The sequence below is a fragment of the Lissotriton vulgaris genome, chromosome 1_1, assembly GCF_964263255.1.
Source record: "Lissotriton vulgaris chromosome 1_1, aLisVul1.2, whole genome shotgun sequence".
In the NCBI taxonomy this organism is placed as follows: Eukaryota; Metazoa; Chordata; class Amphibia; order Caudata; family Salamandridae; genus Lissotriton; species Lissotriton vulgaris.
In genome coordinates, this window is record NC_141685.1 from 1,136,850,326 (window position 1) to 1,136,869,527 (window position 19,202).

Consider the following 19,202-nt stretch of genomic DNA (forward strand, 5'->3'; position numbering starts at 1 on the left):
ATCCAGTTTACATCAAAGGTCCAGCACCATTAGAGTCTTTAGTAGTCTAATGCACGTAAACGTTCTAATTCTCAGACATCAGGTGAGGCCTCACCACCAGACAAAGAATCTAAGCTCCTTGACGCCTCCGGAAAATGAACAGCGTCACAAGCAGCTAACATTTGGCGCAGTGCCAACACCCAAGCGTTGCTGGCAAGATATGACAGGGCACATTAAGATGAACTGCAGTCCATAATGCAGCATCTACCAGACAAATACAAAAATAGGGCCAATGAACTTGTACAGGAAGGTAAAAATATTACTAATACTACCATTCATTGAGCCCTAGATGCTGCAGATGCCGCCTCAAGGGCAATCAATACCAGCACACTTCTACGTAGACATGCCTGGCTACGTATTTCAGGTTTTAAACCTGAGTTACAAAACTCCATCCTTAATCAGCCATTTGATGTGACACACTTATTTGGCCCAAATGTTGACCTGTCTTTAGAAAAAATGAAAAAAGACACCAATACAGCAAAATCTATGGGAGCCTTGCAGCAGCAAGCTCCCAGACGTTCTTTTTGTCGCTCATCATACAGAGGCAACACTAGAGGCTACTCCTCGGAAAGTCCCTCCACTTTTTACAAAACCCCTAGCCAATCCACATTCACTAAGGGCTACTAGAGAGGGGGTTACAGGGGTAACAACAACAAAGGCAGAGGACAAACCAACAACTCCCGCTCTGCCTCCACCCCTACCCAATGACTTTCCTCCCCTTCCCCCCCCCCCCCCCCCCCCCCCCCCCCCAACATTCCACTCTTGTGGGGGGAAGACTACAACAATTCCTTCATGCCTGGACCAAAATCACATCAGACAGGTGGGTGCGACACATTATTCAGTCAGGTTACTGTCTAGAACTAACATCTACCCCCCCCCCCCCCCAGACATACCACCCAAACAGCGTCCAATAACACAAGAACATCTATCACTGTTAAAGCAAGAAGTAGTATCTCTGCTAGAGAAAAGTGCAATAGAACTAGTTCCTCTGCACCAACAAAACAAGGGGGTTTACTCTCTATTTTCTAATTCCAAAGAAGGACGGCTCTCTAAGACCTATTCTGGACCTCAGACCGCTAAACATATACATACAGTCAGACTATTTTCACATGGTCACACTCCGCTCCCGTTACAAAACAACTTCCTTGCTACTCTAGATCTCAAGGACGCATACTTCCACATTCCCATTCACAAGGCTCACAGGAAGTATCTCAGATTTGTAATAGACGGGCATCACTATCAATTCAAAGTACTTTCATTCGGAGTCACAACAGCACCAAGAGTATTCACCAAGTGCCTAGCAGTAGTGGCAGCACATTTACGAAGACAGCACATCCATGTCTTCCCGTACCTGGACGACTGGCTCATAAAAGCCAGCTCATACAACCAGTGCGTGGAACACACTCATGCCACGATCCAACTGCTCCACAACTTGGGGTTCACAATAAACCACACCAAGTCTAATCTGCAACCATCCAAAGTGCAACAGTACCTCGGTGCCACAATAAACACCTCAACAGCGCTAGCTTATCCCACTCCAGCAAGGATAGCTAGCATGCAAACTCTTCTGACAAAGTTTCAGCCACAACAATCCCTTCCAGCACGAGTGTTCGTGCAACCATAAGGGTTGATGGCCTCTTGCATTTTCATAGTGCCCCATGCAAGACTTCAAATGCGTCCTCTACAAGAGTGCTTATCACGTCAATGGAACCAGGGTCAAGGTCAATTAACAGACCTAGTGTTGGTAGACGGTCGGACTCATCGCTCTCTGCAGTGGTGGAACACCAACAACCTTTCCAAGGGACGAACGTTCCTAGAGCCAGTTCCTCAGATAATCTTGACAGCGGACGCATCACTCTCCGGCTGGGGGGCCCACCTACTGCAACAAACCATGCAAGGCAGGTAGACACCGCAAAAAAGTTACTCCACATCAATCATCTGGAGTTACTAGCTATATTCCTAGCACTAAAAGCTTTCCAAAAGCAAGTATCAAACAAAGCTGTGTTCGTCCACACGGACAACATGACAGCCATGTATTACATACAGAAGCAGGGAGGCACACACTACCTGCAACTCTCTCAACTAGCACAGGACATATGGCGGTGGGCTATACCTCAAAACCTATTCTTTCTAGCCCAGCATGTTCCGGGAGTACAAAATACCATAGCGGATCTGTTAAGTCGTCACACAACAGACCCACGAGTGGGAACTTCATATGCAAGTTCTTAAACCATTCTTTCAGATGTGGGGACAACCTCAGATAGGCCTATTTGCCACCCACGAAAACACCAATTGCCCAAGCTTCGCCGCCAGATATCCACACCCACATTTATGCACAGTGTGCAATCTGCAGCTCATATGCCTCGAACGGAAAATGCTACTTACCAGTATGCATCTGTTCTTGGCATGTAGAGCTGCAGAGTTGGACACGCCTACCCTTGTCTGTTCCAGTATTATCTTAATTAGATACAAATTACATGGGCTTCCTTCCTTTTCTTGCAAAGCTCCATCATTTCCCTAATGGCGAAAAACAATCTGAGGATGGAGCCGATGCCCATGCGCAATGCGGTCCAAAGGAGGAGTCACCTATCTCGTGACTTCCAAAGACCTTTTCAGGACAACAACAAACTGCAAACATCCGGGCCCAACACTAGGTGGCGATCTATGCACAGTGTGCAACTCTGCAGCTCCACATGCCAAGAACAGATGCATACTGGTAAGTAGCATTTTCCTTAAGATTCTTGGGAATATTGTGGTTTCACTCCTAACATTGACTACAGCCCCATAGCACTCCGTGCTGAAAAACTGAAATAGTGACATGGCACAGGAAGAGTTTGAACAGCTGTGGTAATCTTTTATAAAGGCTAAAATGCCCTTGTCCACCTTTCAGTGGCATTAGTCATCATTTAGATGCTCCTTATACCACCACAGAGAATGCTGGTATGATCTAGTGTTCTTGTAGATGGAAGCTCTTGTTTTTTTTTTAAAGCAAATTAAGGAGTGGTTTCCCATGGAAAAACTGGTGTGGGTGTATATAGTAGTGAAAGGGAGTAGTAGGCAAGGGGAAATGTGTGTAACAAACTACCTGTTGTGAAATCTGGAACTTTACTCATATTCCCAATGGTAGATTAACAAGCATTTACAATGCAATGGGTTCGCCTTTGGAAAAGTTAGACCTATTGGCATTGTAAATGACAAAATTTGTATTTGTGTTGGTTTTGGCAACCGATAAATAAATGGCATTGTCATTTACAATGCCATTAGCTTAATCTCTGCAGTCACTCTGCACTCCCTAGCCCTCCCTAGTCACTCTGCACTCCCTAGCACTCTGCACTCCCTAGCACTCTGCCGTCACTCTGCACTTCATAGCACTCCCTAGTCACTCTGCACTCCCTAGTCACTCTGCACTCCCTAGTCACTCTGCACTCCCTAGTCACTCTGCACTCCCTAGTCACTCTGCACTCCCTAGTCACTCTGCACTCCCTAGTCACTCTGCACTCCCTAGTCACTCTGCACTCCCTAGTCACTCTGCACTCCCTAGCACTCTGCACTCCCTAGCACTCTGCACTTCATAGCACTCCCTAGTCACTCTGCACTCCCTAGCACTCTGCACTTCATAGCACTCCCTAGTCACTCTGCACTCCCTAGTCACTCTGCACTCCCTAGTCACTCTGCACTCCCCAGTCACTCTGCACTCCCTAGTCACTCTGCACTCTGCACTCCCTAGCACTCTGCACTCCCTAGCACTCTGCACTTCATAGCACTCCCTAGTCACTCTGCACTCCCTAGTCACTCTGCACTCCCTAGTCACTCTGCACTCCCTAGTCACTCTGCACTCCCTAGTCAGGACCTTACAACTTGGTAAACGCTCTACAGGGTGATCCCTGTGAAGAATTGTTTTTGCGAAAAACGGATTTAGAGATGTGAATATAAAGGAAGCCACCATCCACGGATTTATACTCCAAATTGGGTGCCTGTGACTGAAGTGGCTTCTTCACACTTTCCTGCTTTGTGGCCTTTCAGCAGCATTCACAGAGCCTCCCGCTACAAGGTCTACTAGTACTTGGGCGCTTTACTAGCCCTGCTTTGGGGGGGGTCTCTGAGGGAGTTTCATGAGTTACATACAAAGTGTGCCTGGTTTTCACTCTCACTGAAACGGCATCCTCTGTGCAAGGAAGGCCGAGGCCAAGCCCCGTCCCCACCCGCCCTCACAAAACACAGCAAATACAGATTTGATCAAGCCCTTCTGTTTAAATATATATAGCTATGTTTAGAAGAGTAGAGCAGGCAGTGAGAATTCCCTAACCTAGCAGAAGAGGTAAAACCCTGAAGATGTCCCTCAAGAATGGCCTTCAAGCCTACCTACATTAATCTGAGAAAAGGTCCAAACAATGAGATGGATAGGCTACAGACTGCGGCATAAACAGGTGCCTTTAATGCTGCGTCCCACGTTGAATTTGCTCAGAATTTCCAATATAGAGATGGATTTTGACATCTGTTTCTGTGCGGGTGGTTACCGCATATAGGTGTTGCAGTATTTTATGTTTTTTTACACATTTCATGTTAGACATCAGAGCCCTCTTCGTTCTCGGGTCTTTATGTTTTGGTGATTGCTTTGCGAGGTGTGCCCAGACTCTACAAAGGACCATTACTAGCAAGAGATGTTGCTAGTCCTCGAATCAGTAGGATTAGGGAAGGTGTGTCCAGGTGCCACAGAAGACTAAACACGTGGTTAGCCTGGCGCCCACAAGAGAAGGCGCCGGGTCACCGGGGGTGGACTTGTACATCTGAAGGGAGCTGTGTGGTGTCACGGTGTGTAACACACCTCCCTCCTGAAGTCACCTGTGTCCACAGTGCCTCCTTGCTATCTTCATACATCTACACAGGTAATTATACACACTGCCACCAAGGGGCACACAAGAAGCCAGCGGAAATAAACCCTTTCCAGCCACAAAGAGCCCACACGTGCCACCCAGCAGTGCGTGGTGGGTAGTTTGGTGACAAGGCGCGTGCCCGCCCTCATGACCCGCTTCACGGCATCAGGAGCTACAGCCGTCCCGGCCAGGAGCCCCCCGGGCACACAGGGCGCCGGCCTCGGCCCGGGCATGGACTCTGCTGGCATTCAGAGATTCCTGTGCAAGTCATCCCTCTTCATGCTGTCCTGGTAACCGCTCCCCCCCCCTCGAATCATGATTGTAGGCAGCAGGCCCGGCCTGCTGTCCAGGTAGAGCCCGGAGGGGGTTCAGAGGAGACACCCCAAGAGAGGGCTTTCCGTGGGAGGGGGGGAGGGGCGGGGTAATCTCTCGCCCGTGACGTTTGCTTCAATGGCTCTCCACCCCGCACCTCCCACACACGCTCCTGTGCGTGAGGCACGCATTAAGGAGACGGCGAGGCTGTGGAAACTAGACAGGTTAAACGAGGAGGGGCGGGGAGTGCACGAGAGGAGAGGGGGTGAAAGTGGAGCAGAAAGAAGGAAGGGTGCGGGGAGCAGAGGAGACAGGCGAGGGATGCACAAGATGAAAGCCACAGGTTGGACAAAGGGGGAGGGAGCGTACCAGTTGCGAAAGGGTCATGTGGGCAGCAGGAGGGGGGGGGGCTGTCCCCCACACCCCCTACCCCTGCACGAGTCACGTCATGAAACTTGCTCTGGGGGGTTCTAGGTTACAGGGCACTTAACTGTCCCATAAACAGACCGCCCCAGCTCACGCCGCTACGAACACCCCCTCCGCCCCGGAGCTTTTCAGCTGCAAATCACGCGCTACGGCCAGTCCGGCAGGCCCCGCTTTCTTCACCCTGGCATCAAGGCCACCCTACACTCTCAGGAACCGCGGCTCAGTAGACCTCCTCGGGCTCCTGACACTTAAAACTCATGAGCAGCGAGCCGTGGCTGAGCTGTATAGAGGGACAGTGTGCCTGTGAACGGATTCTGTGGGTGGCAGCTGGTCAGAGCGACAGGGTGCCGGCGATCACCGGGTTGGGAAAGGCACGGACAGCGGGGGGGGGGAGACTCGGTCAGCGGGAGAGGGGGCGGGAAAGACACGGGGGCGGGGAAGGCACGGACAGCGGGAGGGGCCCGAAACTGCAAGAAAGGCACTCGCCTGGACTTCCGGCGGCGGTCGGCCGCAAAATGACCCAAACAAACGTCGACGACCAAAAAAATAAACCCCGGCCGCGATGACGACATCGCAGAGGCGGAGAGGGAAAAAATCTCGGGCACGCCCACGAATCTGGTCCGGCCATGACGGACAGATCTCTGTTCCAATGGCTAGCCTCCATTTATGGAGCTAGCTAATGGAAGCAGAGGCGGGACTAAGCCCCACACTGTAGGGACATAAGATTTCTCCTGGGCGGAGCTAGGAGCTCCGGCCCCAGGCGAAACCTAAAAAGGGAAAGTGGGTGGTAATTCGGCCCATACAGAGAGGTCCGCATGTTCCTACCTGTCAGACTCCCTCAAATTTGTTGTAATTGCATTCTTCAGGATCGTATACCTTATGTGCTGATATTCCCTGAATGTGGACAAGGAAGTAAATGATTTTAAATTAACCTGAAAAACGACAAGTTGTAAAATGTTTAGTACTCCAATGAGATCACACAGTGTAAGTGGGTAGGTGTACACAACATGCACACATCCTAATTCGGCCTGCACTTTTCTCTTACACAAAGGATTAAAATAGTTTAACTTTAGTTAGGCATGATCATGGTTTCTATGTGAGAAAAGAATGTCAAAGCATTCATGAAATAGACAATGGATATATGCATATGGAACCAGTATCCGAGGATGTTCAAAAGGAGGGAGAAATTTCTTCTATGTGTTGAATACAATCAGTTTGTTATCCAGAGTAGATACGACAACATATATGCTAGTAGAGTATCCTGGTACAGTCTCAGGTGAATATAGGGCATTTATAAAACAGATGAGGGTTGGGAGGACAAGACAAAACCCCAGATGTGCTAATTCCCCTACTCTTGTATCCAAGTGTCACATTTACAAACGGCAGTTATCTTGCTCTCAGTAGCCTGTAGACATGGTGCCAAATTTATAATGGAAAAAAACTGCCATTTGCTTAAATGGGAAGAATTTAAAGTGCAGAAATGTGCGTCCTAAAACATTAAAATGTAATGTACTTAATTGAAAAGGAAAAAAGCATTAAGACGTAATGTTTCATAGAAATATTATTCTTGCCAATAAGTTTCTCCCATTTAAAAAAAAGACTATTTTTCAGTTATAAATATGACGGTGTCCACTGGCCGGCCACTGGGAGCAAGAAGCCTGCTGTTTGTGAATGCAACACTTTTCAATGGGATACAATTAAAATGAGGAGTTAACTTAATCTTTAAGCTAACTTCATTTTAATTTTCTCCCATTTTAAAGCGTTCAGTACCATCATTTTGTTTTCATGCTCTAATATTGAGTTGGGAAGGGCGTTTATTCCTCAGTGCTTCAGTTTTTCACCTCTGTGCCCCAGCATGGGTCATAAATCTGACTGCTCATCATCAGGTCCTGCTATCTGCTGCTTGATAAGAATGTAAAATCAACACAGCCTTTCCTTAACTTTAAAAGGAAAATGTGACCTGGGGGTTATTTATAAATGAGCTCAAGGCTGTGAGCTACTCTGAAGGTGTCTGCGAGCTACTGATAGCTTGCGTTCGACATGGGAAGAGTAGCTCCTACCAGGAAAAGTATTCTGTGTAAATGCATATCCATGCAGGAACAGTATAAGACCTAAACCCTTCACATAATGCAGCGGCACCCAAGAGTGTCTGTTGTGAATGTATATTGCATAAATCGTGCTCTTCGTTTTGATTCTTGTATTATGAGTAGAAGAACCAGAGTGAGCAGGTTCCCTTACTGCATCTGTGAAAGAGAGGTGGAGTGTTTGCACCTAATGTTGCTCCTATGTTCAATGATTTCTTTTGTGTACTTTTCTGTTAATATTGCCTATGTAATCTACATGGCATGGGAAGGTTATCATGCAGACACCCCTTCACAATTATAATTGGTATAATTTTGGAATTCTCAGAAGGTGTGGGGCCCCAAATTGATTTGAGTCTGGGGTTCTGTGAATCTGCAAACTGAGCATGAACCACATAGATAATCTCTCACGACTTTAGGTAAACCCCATAGTGGTTGTTGTTTGTGAGGAGGTGTCTTTCTGGGAGAAGTGTGCACCAGTTAGTCACTTAAAATTTTATTTAATCTAAAGAAAAAAGTGTTTCTTGTAATGACAATATGCCTGTGTTGAGTATGTACCGATGCTTATTGATCTGTTCTGTTATTTGAGGAACTTGAAAACATGTTGAAAAATTAGTCTATTCGCAGGTGTATCATGGATTCCAAAAGGGCCTTCCTTTCATTATTCTTGGTTCTTGTTTTTTTTGTTTGTTTTTTGTTTGTTCCAGAAGGCTAGTAGGATAGGAAGCATTGTCCCAGCCATGCAGTCGGTAGGTCATCAGGTTTAGTGAAGGTTTCCATTTTGAGCAGTTTCTTCTAACAAGTAGAACTTGGGTGGCCTACTGTGAGATTATTTAGGTGCTCTAGGATAGTTAAAGTGAAATTTGGCAGCAAATTCGTATCTGTGGGTTACCTATAAACGTCCGAAACCAACTTGCCTCCTACAGGGTTAAGTAACCGATCTGGAAAATTAATAATACTTTTGCTGTATTCACTGGTGAGTTTGAAATAAGGTTTGCATGTACTAAACCAGGAACTAAAAGATTATATAATCTCCTCATCCCCTTTGTCAGAGTGTAGGAAGATGGCTCTTTATATAGTGGATTTAAACGAGGTACAGTGTGTAGAGTCCAGGCAACCCTTATTTATTTACAAAGGCAAAAAATAACACTAATGGCTCTTATATAGTAGCTTGAGCGAGCAGTTTCGGCTTATCAGATGGTAGTGCTAAGCATTTGTTATCCTCACAGATACAATAAATGAGACTCTCCAGAATAAATGTGAGACCAATTTAGAAAAATACGTATTTTTATATGCATTTTTATACCAAGAACTTCATTATCAAATAAGTATTTTTGTAGTTATCAATTTTTACAGGTAAGTAAGTAGTTCAGTTCAATGTGTCTTTAAGCCAATACTTCCCTATGGGAGAAAAGGTGTATGTTGCATACAATTATTTCCAATCCATTTAGAAGGGTCTCCTTAGGGTCATAGGGGGCCAAGGTCCAAAGTCCAGCAGCAGTTACTCGTTACCTGCCCCGGGGGCGTCCAGTTGCAGAGGTCCCTGTCGGGTTGGTAGCTGTGCATGCTACACCAGTTGAAAGATGTGGGGGCCACTTGGAAACAGTCTGCAAAAGGGGACTTGAGGATCTGGGAGCTCCCAACGGGGAGTCTCGTGTAATAAGTGTCCAGGGGCAATGGGGCACAGCCGGTTCTCGGTACCAGGGATCGGGCTCTGGTGCACAGTGAAAAGGTCAGCTGAGCTCTCTGCGTCCTGGAGACTTGCGGTTGTCTGTCACGTTGGTTGAGGATACAAAAATCATGGGCTGCTGGACCACTCTGGAAGTGGGTCTCTGCAGTGCTGATGTCTCTCCAAGGCTTCTCAGCGCAGTGGGAGTCCGGTTTGGAATCTCACGGTCTGTGCTTGCTGCAAGGGATCCGGTACCCTGGGTATTGGTCTTGTGTGGCTTCAGTTGGTCCTGGTGTCCTCTCACTTTTTTGGGGGACTGATCTGACCTTCAGATCCTCTCCCTGGGCGGCTTGTGTGTCAGGCTGGGCAGGAAGCAACAACTTGGTGGACTGAACTTTGCGTTTTGTCGCATGGAGACTGCAGGGGAGTAGCTCCTCTACTCCAAGGGAGATTGTCTGGCAATTTGCGAAGGGCTATCAGTCTTCCGGGGTTCTTGGAAACTTTTCAGCTGCAAGACTAGTCAGGTTCGCTAAGACTGGGGCGTGCAAGGTTTTGTGTCTAAAGTCCACAGCAAGTTCTTGTTTTTGTCGTGGCTCTTGGTCCTCTCTTCTTGATCCATCGAATAGAAGTTCCTGATGTCAGGGGTGCCACCTAAATGCTCAATTTTGGGGTGTTACAAGGAGTAACGGGTACCAGCTAATGAGCTACTTACCTTTAGGGTGTCTACACCCACTATATGACCACTTCCTGTGGGAAGTGGGCATAACCCTGACCCAGAAAGCCTAATTCTGCCAAACTAATACGGTGTAATTCTAAAAGTCGTGTTCACGTCAGGTAGCCCAATCTAGGGGTGGTACGCTTCCAGACCAACTAATTTTCACACCTGTCCTGGTGCCAAATGGGCCTAATGCAGAGGGTGGATTTTTTTCTGTCTGGGGAAGCCGTGGGTTGCCTTGATATGCTGAATATTTAGCCATTCTGTTTGGAGGAGGTGACAACATCCAGCACACTAGTAGTCTGTATGTTTTCAGGGGGCACCTCTAAGGTGCCCCCGTGTGCATGTATTGGTACATTTATCACTGGAATCAGTGTGGGTTTATTGATAAAAGATGTTTGATACCAAACATCTCTAGTTTCAGTGAAGCCATCATGTAGCTGTGGAGCTCGTGAAATAACAATTCCCAGCACATGTTCCTCAAAATGACTTCCCTGTTCGCTTGTAATATCGAAGTATGGCCTAAGACATCACTGGGGCATATCTGCTCATGCCGATATGTTCGCACTTGTAGTATAGTCAGGGCCACTGGAATTATACGGCAGGAGAGGGAAAAATTATGCGGCAGGGTTAAGTAAATTACGCAGGAAGAAACTGCAAACCATGTGGCATAATGCAGCACATTTTGTAACAGGATTCCTGCATTTTTTGTCATTTTTAGGTCTCGCCTCTCAATGCGCATGCGCATTGAGCAGAGCGAGACTATAGGGCTTTAAACAGACTTTACCCAACTGGCGATTTGGTCCTGTGCCCGTGCGGTTTTAGGTCAATGCGCAAGCGCATTGACCTAAAATGCGCGTGCACAGCACCAAATCGCCATCTGTTCCCTCAGCCGCACTCCTCCCACACCCCCGCTCCGCCCCCTCCCCTGTCTGCCGTGTCGCATTTCTCCTCCCCCCTCCCCACAGCAATGCCCTCCGTCTTGGCTTGCTAAACTACTCGCTGCCTCCTCCCGCTCTCCTTAATCCGCTCTCCTTAATCCGCTCTCCCTCCTCCCACACCCACGCTCCGCCCCCTCCCCTGCCTGCCGTGTCACTTTTAAATCTGTATTTTCCCCGAGACACGGCCGGCCGGCCGTACTTTCACTTTCACGTCCGGCAGCCGCAGACCGTGTCTACTTTTTTAAAAAACTTTAAACACAACTCCAGGTGAATGGGTGTTGCTGAACAGTCCTCAGATCGGCATTTTGTGGTTCCTGCTGTAATTGTAGTTACGGGAAGGTTCAATATCTGGAGCATGACGAGGAGACAAGGCTGTGGCTGGGGTAACCTCAGCACTGCAAATGTCTTCTGAAGCACTTTCCCAGAGGATATTAAACGGCCTCTGCTCACCACTCTGCCCGAATGTAGAAAAAACGGACGGCTACTCAAAGGGAAACCGGATGGGAACAAAATTGACATAAAGGAAAAATATTGCGCATTTAACTTCGGCAAAGATACATTTGCTGTTCCCACTCTTCCCCGCCCTCCTGCTCCCTGCACAGATGTAAAACCGATAATTAAGGAAGCAGTGCACCTTATTTTTGTTACAGTAAACAGTAATAGACGGCCCCTTGCTTTCCTTGTGCGAGCTTAAGGTTGAGCCGAGTGGCCGCGCGCCGTCTGTGACAGAATCCTCCTCGAGTTCAGCTTTTCGTCTAATGATACCGGACATCAATGTGTTCTCATCCCAATTTGCAGACTCCGCACAACACTCATGCACATCCACTGCCACATCCACTGCCACATCCACCACATCCACCACAACTACATCCACCACCACATCCACCACCACCACATCCACCACAACTACATCCACCACCACATCCACCACAACCACCACCCCATCCACCACCGCATCCACCACCACCACATCCACCATCACACCCACCACCACCACATCCACCATCACACCCACCACCACCACCACCACCACCACCACATCCACCATCACATCCACCATGACATCCTCCACCCCATCCTCCACCCCATCCTCCACCCCATCCTCCACCTCATCCACCACCACCACCACCGCATCCACCATCACCACATCCACCATCACCATCACATCCACCACTACATCCACCATCACCTTCACATCCACCATGACATCCACCACCACATCCACCACAACCACCACCACATCCACCGCATCCACCACCGCATCCACCACCACCACATCCACCGCATCCACCACCACCACATTCACCGCATCCACCACCACAGCATCCACCGCATCCACCACCACATCCACCATCACCACCACATCCACCATGACATCCACCGCCACATCCACCACCACCACATCCACCACCACCACATCCACCGCATCCACCACCACCACCACACCCACCACCACTACATCCATCACCACATCCACTACAACCACCACCCCATCCACCACCACTACCACCACCACCTCATCCACCACTACCACCTCATCCACCACCACCTCATCCACCACCACCTCATCCACCACCACCTCATCCACCACCACCACCTCATCCACCACCACCACCACAGCATCCACCACCACCGCATCCACCACCACCACATCCACCACCACCACATCCACCACCACCACATCCACCACACCCACCACCATCACTTCCACCAGCACATCCACCGCCACTTTCACCATATCCACCACCACTTTCACCACATCCACCACCACTTTCACCACATCCACAACCACTTTCACCACATCCACAACCACCACATCCACCACCACCACATCCACCACCACCACATCCACCACCACCACATCCACCACCACATCCACCCCCTTATCCACCACCATCACCACCACATCCACCATCACCACCACCATCACATCCACCACCTCATCCACCACCACCACCATATCCCCAGATCCACCACTACCACATCTATATGTGTGTGTGTGTGTGTGGGGCTCTGTGTGTGTGTAGGTGCAAATGCAATGTTCTTGGATTTTCGTCACAGTAAAATACACTGAACAAGTGTCATTTACAATACCAATAGCTCAAACTTTCCTAATGCGAGACCTATTGCATTTCCAATGCTTGTTAAACTTGGTAACACTCTCTGGGGCATTGGTTGCACCTCATTTGTACCAGTTTAACACAGGGATATAGTAATAAGCGGCAGAAACATGACCAGTCAAGCTTTGCAAAGAGCCTTCCACTGCACAGCAACACACCTCATCGCATTTTTAGTAACTTTTGAAACGTTTGAGCTAGAATTGTTTTTTGTTGGCTAAAATCAGCAGATTATGCGACAGATAATAGATTATGTGGTAAATGCGTTAATCTAAAATTATGTGAAAATCGGGGTGGCTGCACAATTGCATAGTTCCAGTGGTACTGAGTATAGTGCCTTAGGGCCTTAGGGCTGTGAGGTGTGCTGTAGGGGTGATTTACCTATACTGCATGCAGTGTCTGCCAGCATGGCACACACAGGGGCTGTGTCATGTTGTGTCTTCACTTTTCTCTACACCTTGGCACGCAGCCTGCAATGTCAATTTGCATGTTAGTGTTGAGGGGTTCTCTTAGGATGGCACAATACACGCTGCAGCCTTGAGGGACCCTCTTTAGTACCCAATGCCCTAGGTACCAGATTTCAATTTACGTGGGACTTACAGGGAGTGCTACAGCTATTGACAATTGTACAGGTTTAGGGAAAGAGTTCTGGCACTGGGGACCTGATTAGCAGGAACCCAGTGCACTTCTATCAATATTGTATCAGATACCAGGCAAAAGTGGGGGTGACCATGCCAAAGGGGCTCTTTCCTACACAGATCATTAAAATGTCCTCAATACACAGTTTCCATATTTAATGTTGTTTTAGAATGGATTGTTTGGCACATAGAAGAGTTTCCTCAAACTGATACATGTATACACTTGCTTGGCATGGCAGTATTTTAGGCTTCCTGGCCTTCCACATCCAACTTCTCCCCGTGCCAAATATATTTCTTTTTTGTAGGAGTACATTTGCTGCTTATGTTTTAAATGGGAGAGCAGTTGAAGCCCTTTATGTCCTTTAAAAAGCATTCTTAAAAGTTTATCCTTAGTGCAATTACATGGGCCCGATTAGCGTGGGTAATTTCAGACATTCTCTTCTAAGGCTTTCTACATGTGGTTTCTTCCACGCTTATTGGTTAAAATATACATTTTACATGTTTCTGGAGGTTTTCCTACCGTTGTTCTCCACTCCTCATGCTTAAACGAAAACATGTATGCAGTATGTTACTTTACTGTAGTTTTGCTGAGTCTAAAAGTTGTAGAGGTGTGAAGACAGTAGATTTGCACAAGGAAAGTGCTTTCTATTAAGCATTTTGGGTGGTTTGCTTTTGTATTGTTTCTCTATCTCCACTATAATATTTTTTATTTATGCAAAGTACTTAAGTTTCTCTTTTTTGGAAAAAGCTTTTTTGTTTGGTCATCAACCTTGCAAGTGGTGGTGTGAGGGGTAGGATGAGTCCTTATGGTTGACAAAAAAGTCTTTACTGCAATATGCCCATTAAAGCCACAATACACAACCTTCGAGACGTAAACCTAACCACAGCTGTAACCCTTCCGGCTCCATGTCAGGGTTTGATATTTATTTGCTATGCATAGACTCTTGTTCGTGCCCCAGAGACCAGTTCTCATGTTGTTTTTTGTTGTTGTTGTAGGTGGTTCCTGGTTACGGACATGCAGTGCTTAGGAAGACGGACCCACGTTACACTTGCCAGAGAGAGTTTGCCCTGAAACATCTCCCAAATGACCCCATGTTTAAACTGGTATCTCAGCTTTACAAGATAGTCCCAGATGTTCTACTGGAGCAAGGCAAGGCCAAGAACCCCTGGCCCAATGTGGATGCCCACAGCGGAGTACTCTTACAGGTGAGCAGCTGAAAGGTGTTAAATACAGAGACTGAATTTCCGAGCTTTTGTACAAACATCTTTGAACACCTGGAAATAGTTTACCAAACAGCAGTACTGAGGCTCAAACGCATCTGGCTGTGAACAAACCCTGCCCAGAACTACCCCTTTGTCATTTAAGACTCCCACACTTATCTAAACCCACTTACAGTTCCAGTAGTGTGGGCCCACCCACTGCTCTGCCAGTGCTCCTCCAATTTTGACCCCTTGTACATGAGTACGGAAACCACACAAGGCTGGCAATGATGCCAATACTGACCCTGTTCGCCCTTCGTTTTCAGTATCAAGACCTCAGATGCCGCATTTCTCTTTATCAACATAGTCTTTCCCCATTTGTTCTTTATTTCTTACGTGCAGCATTTCTGTTTTGTCTGCTGGATCCCAACTACCTGACCTCAGTCTATATTTCGATTTCTCTGTGCCCTTAGATAGTAGACCAATTCAATTCATGTTACTTATTATTTTAGTGAATAGCTAGTATGCTTCCTTGTTCTCTATCTCCTCAAGCTCCCTTCTTTTACCATGTTGTATTGCTCCAAACCAATTCACCTGCCCCACTGCTCTCCTCACCTTTTAAACCCCAGCACTTATCTTCTCATTTTATTACAGAAACCCGTGTTTGGGTTATTTCCTACATATTTGCAAATGACTCTTCAGTTTTTTGTACCTTCATCTTTGAGCTCCAAATAAAATAATCAACTACCTCATGGCACTGTGCTCCTGAATGATCCTCCGTTCCTATGCTAAAATCTGTTCGACCGCAACTGTTTGCTGACCCACATCAATACCTCCTATGCAATCTGTGTTCCTTCATGGTCAACCATAAATCCTGGAGTGGACTTGAAACTATACTCTAAAATCTACTGTACTGCAACCACTGCCACCACACATTTATAGTATACAGACATTCCAGCAAGAGCTCTCCTTTCCTTTTGTAAAGACCTCCTATTAATACCTTTGTTGTAAATTTGCACCAACATTGTGAACATACTGCAATACTCCAGCCTGGCTTGCCTTCCTCCCGCTAGTCTTTAACTTTTCCACCAAATCTGGTTCAACATGCTTGATCTACCTCCTTCCCCTCCTCAACCCTTCACCTTGTTTGTTTTTCCCAGTCATCAAAGCAATCAACAATTTCTCAAGTTCTTATGGACCACAATGACAGGCAACGTGCAGTATTTCATACAGTGATGTCACTAAAAAACAAACCACAGTACTGGGAACACATTGTGCTCTTTGTATTGAATATCATTGTAACATTTCATGAACTTCTTTCCCACCACTCACAATAACCCAAACTGCTTTCTTGGTTATAACAGCCAATCAGCTTGTGCATGGTTGGCAGTGTGTGTACGAGCGTTTCATAGTGGGTTCTATGTGGGAAGTATTTTGGTGTTGTGCGTGGGATCAGGAGGTGTATCCAGACACATTGTAATGAACAAATTGTCGCTGCAACTTAGCATAATATGAAACAGATGTTGGTAAAGATAATTGTATTTGCTTGCACCTTATCTACTTACCTTGGCATCATAATTTCTCATTGACTTTGTTGGTTTTCAATAATTCTCAATGAATTTAGTTTCTGAGATGTGCCGCCCTACTTTAACACGGAAAAAAGATTTTCAGAGCACATCCACTCTGATGTCCAGTATCCTTGATATGTTATGGAGGGCTATGCATGTGAACCCTACATTCCTATCTCTTGCTCTCAGCGCAGTCACTGACAGTATATTTCTTTCGGTGTGCTTTTTCAGCTGGAGATCCATTGATGGTAGCTGGTTTTATAGTGATGTCTTTTTACTAATTTGTAACTTTTGTCTAATGCTGGTCCTGATGTTTGTTTTCTCTTTTCCTGCAGTATTATGGAATGAAGGAGATGAATTACTTTACAGTCTTGTTCGGTGTATCACGGGCCTTGGGTGTCCTTGCTCAGCTTATTTGGAGCCGTGCGTTGGGCTTCCCGTTGGAACGACCCAAGTCCATGAGCACAGATGGCCTCATGAAGCTAGTCAGTAGCACCAAGTCTGGCTAATGCTGTTGTTCTGGGGGAAGCCTTACCAACCATCAAGGGAACTTAAAGAGACAGTACAGCTTTCGCTTCCAAGGGCCTTCAAAGACTGCTTACATTACTTTTTTGGGTATCTACAACAAAGGAGGTTAGGTATTTATGGTGTAAATAAAGGAGAGGGGTATTGGAGATTATTTTACAGCCCTGTAGGCTGCCCAGGAATGTTGTACCCTGGGGGTTGATTCTAGTAATGTCCTTCCTGTGTTGCAGAAGGGGTGTCTACGTACGTTAGCAAATCTCTTGCCCCTGCGGGCTTCCACACTGCTTCACAGACCGGTTTGTATCTGTTTTGTTGTATTTGTTGTTTTCTCCAGAAGGATTTTGGCCGATGAAGGCAAGTACTGCCCCTTTAAATACATGACGGGTGGTGACATTATTCTGTACAGATTACAGTCCATGCCAGGTGTCCTCGTGACTAAACAGAATAACCTGAATAATCTTCTATATTTTATACAGACAAATGCTAATGTTTTTTTCGTTCCCATTTTACTCTTGTGGAAATGCACACAGACTTCACTTTGAGCAGTAATGATTTGCAGTGAAACCCACACTTTAGTAATTTGTTTTCAAAGTACTGCTCACATGCTGCTTGAACTTCCTAGTATGCCTTTCTTTAAGGCTCATTAGTTGGACACTTACTATTGCGCTCCGCTTTTGGAAATTATTCAGAAGCCGATCTTTTAGCAGAAATGTACTGGTTTGTAGAAGAGGTGGCTGGCATGCTAAATGATTGAGGAGCATACAGCTAATAGCTGAGCCAGCATGCCCAACTTGCTTCTTCTAGCTGTCATATATAGACTTCACCAGCTCCCACTTGCAGGAATTTTGCCCTCGGACTCCATGCTGATGCGAACACATTAGATGCGGCATCCATGTTTATGAAATGATCCGCCTTCTGTGGTTCCAGCAGTGGGTGACGCCTGCCCCTGTGCAGTATTGAGGACTGCTACTTCCTCATCTTCCTGGCTGCTCTATATCAGAGTGCCCAGTTTGGCCCACATTGACATGTTCTTTTAGCCCCTTGCTCTTCAGTCAAATGCTTTCAGTTTTCAACTGACCGGTCCTGCAAACCAGTAGTGGGTTTTGGTTTTGATACTCCAGATCCTTCAGCATGGATGGTTATTTGGGAGTTTAAGCTTGTACATGTCAAAATGAATCTGGGTGCTTTTGTGTCTAGAGCACTGCTTTTTAGAGCCCCTTTCATTCTGGCGAAATCTTTGTAGATTTTATAATCCTTATTTGAAGTAACCTCTGAGTTCAGGATTAGTCTGTGGGACAGTTGTGCATGACTGGGCGTGCCACCAGATGAACTTGGGCTTTTGAGCCGTCCCTTCTGCTGGAGGGCCAGCGATTAATACACTCCTGTAACATGTTCCCAAACTCAGTATCCGCCTGTGGCTCTGTTTAATATGAATACTCTATTGTACAATTCAACACTGTATAAATAATGGATGGCTTTCTGGTGTGTTCCAGACTTCAGGTTGTTCTGCTCAACACAAAATAAATGTTTTTATTAATAATTCTATCTGTAATGTGTGATATTCTGTGAAATGAGGACGGTCTCAATTTGGGGAGACAGCATTCGACACAGTTACGTTTCTGTAAGTTTTATAGCAACCCTACTTGTAAGTGTGAAAACCTATGACTTTCTCCAAAATGGTATCTTTCATAGATTCACATGGCTGAATCATCCCCTGACGTCGAGCTGGGAGAACCACAGTAATCTCTCAACAGCAGTACAATGATAATGTACCTCTAGTTCTTAAACACACTGTTTTAGTAGCCTGATCTCATCGTTCAAAAAGAACCAAACTACAACCAATTGGAGATAATCTGCCTCATACCCACACCCTGAGAGACCATACTTCTTTAAACTTCTACCGCACAACATGTGTGAAGGGTGTCCTCTGAGCTCTGCTCTTTTCCTCAAGTGACTTTTTCTCCCAAATCTAAACATTTAATAATCTGTGAAAATGTTTTTACAAGCCTCTGGGATTAACATATACGGACTGATAATATTTGACTCTTCACTGCATTTATTATCTGACAGACTACTAGCTACAGATTCCTCCCCAGA

The 19,202-nt window shown here is 46.4% G+C and overlaps 1 protein-coding gene across 1 annotated transcript in view; it reads left to right on the forward strand.

Moving 5' to 3' along the window:
* Positions 1-18,645, forward strand: part of CS (citrate synthase) — a 167,486-nt gene extending 148,841 nt beyond the window's left edge. The window contains exons 10-11 of the mRNA XM_086963819.1: positions 14,809-15,018; positions 16,916-18,645. Of these exons, the coding sequence (XP_086819945.1) occupies positions 14,809-15,018; positions 16,916-17,089 (384 nt within the window). The 3' untranslated portion in view covers positions 17,090-18,645. The remainder of the gene's footprint in view (positions 1-14,808; positions 15,019-16,915) is intronic.
* The last annotated feature ends 557 nt before the right edge of the window (positions 18,646-19,202 follow it).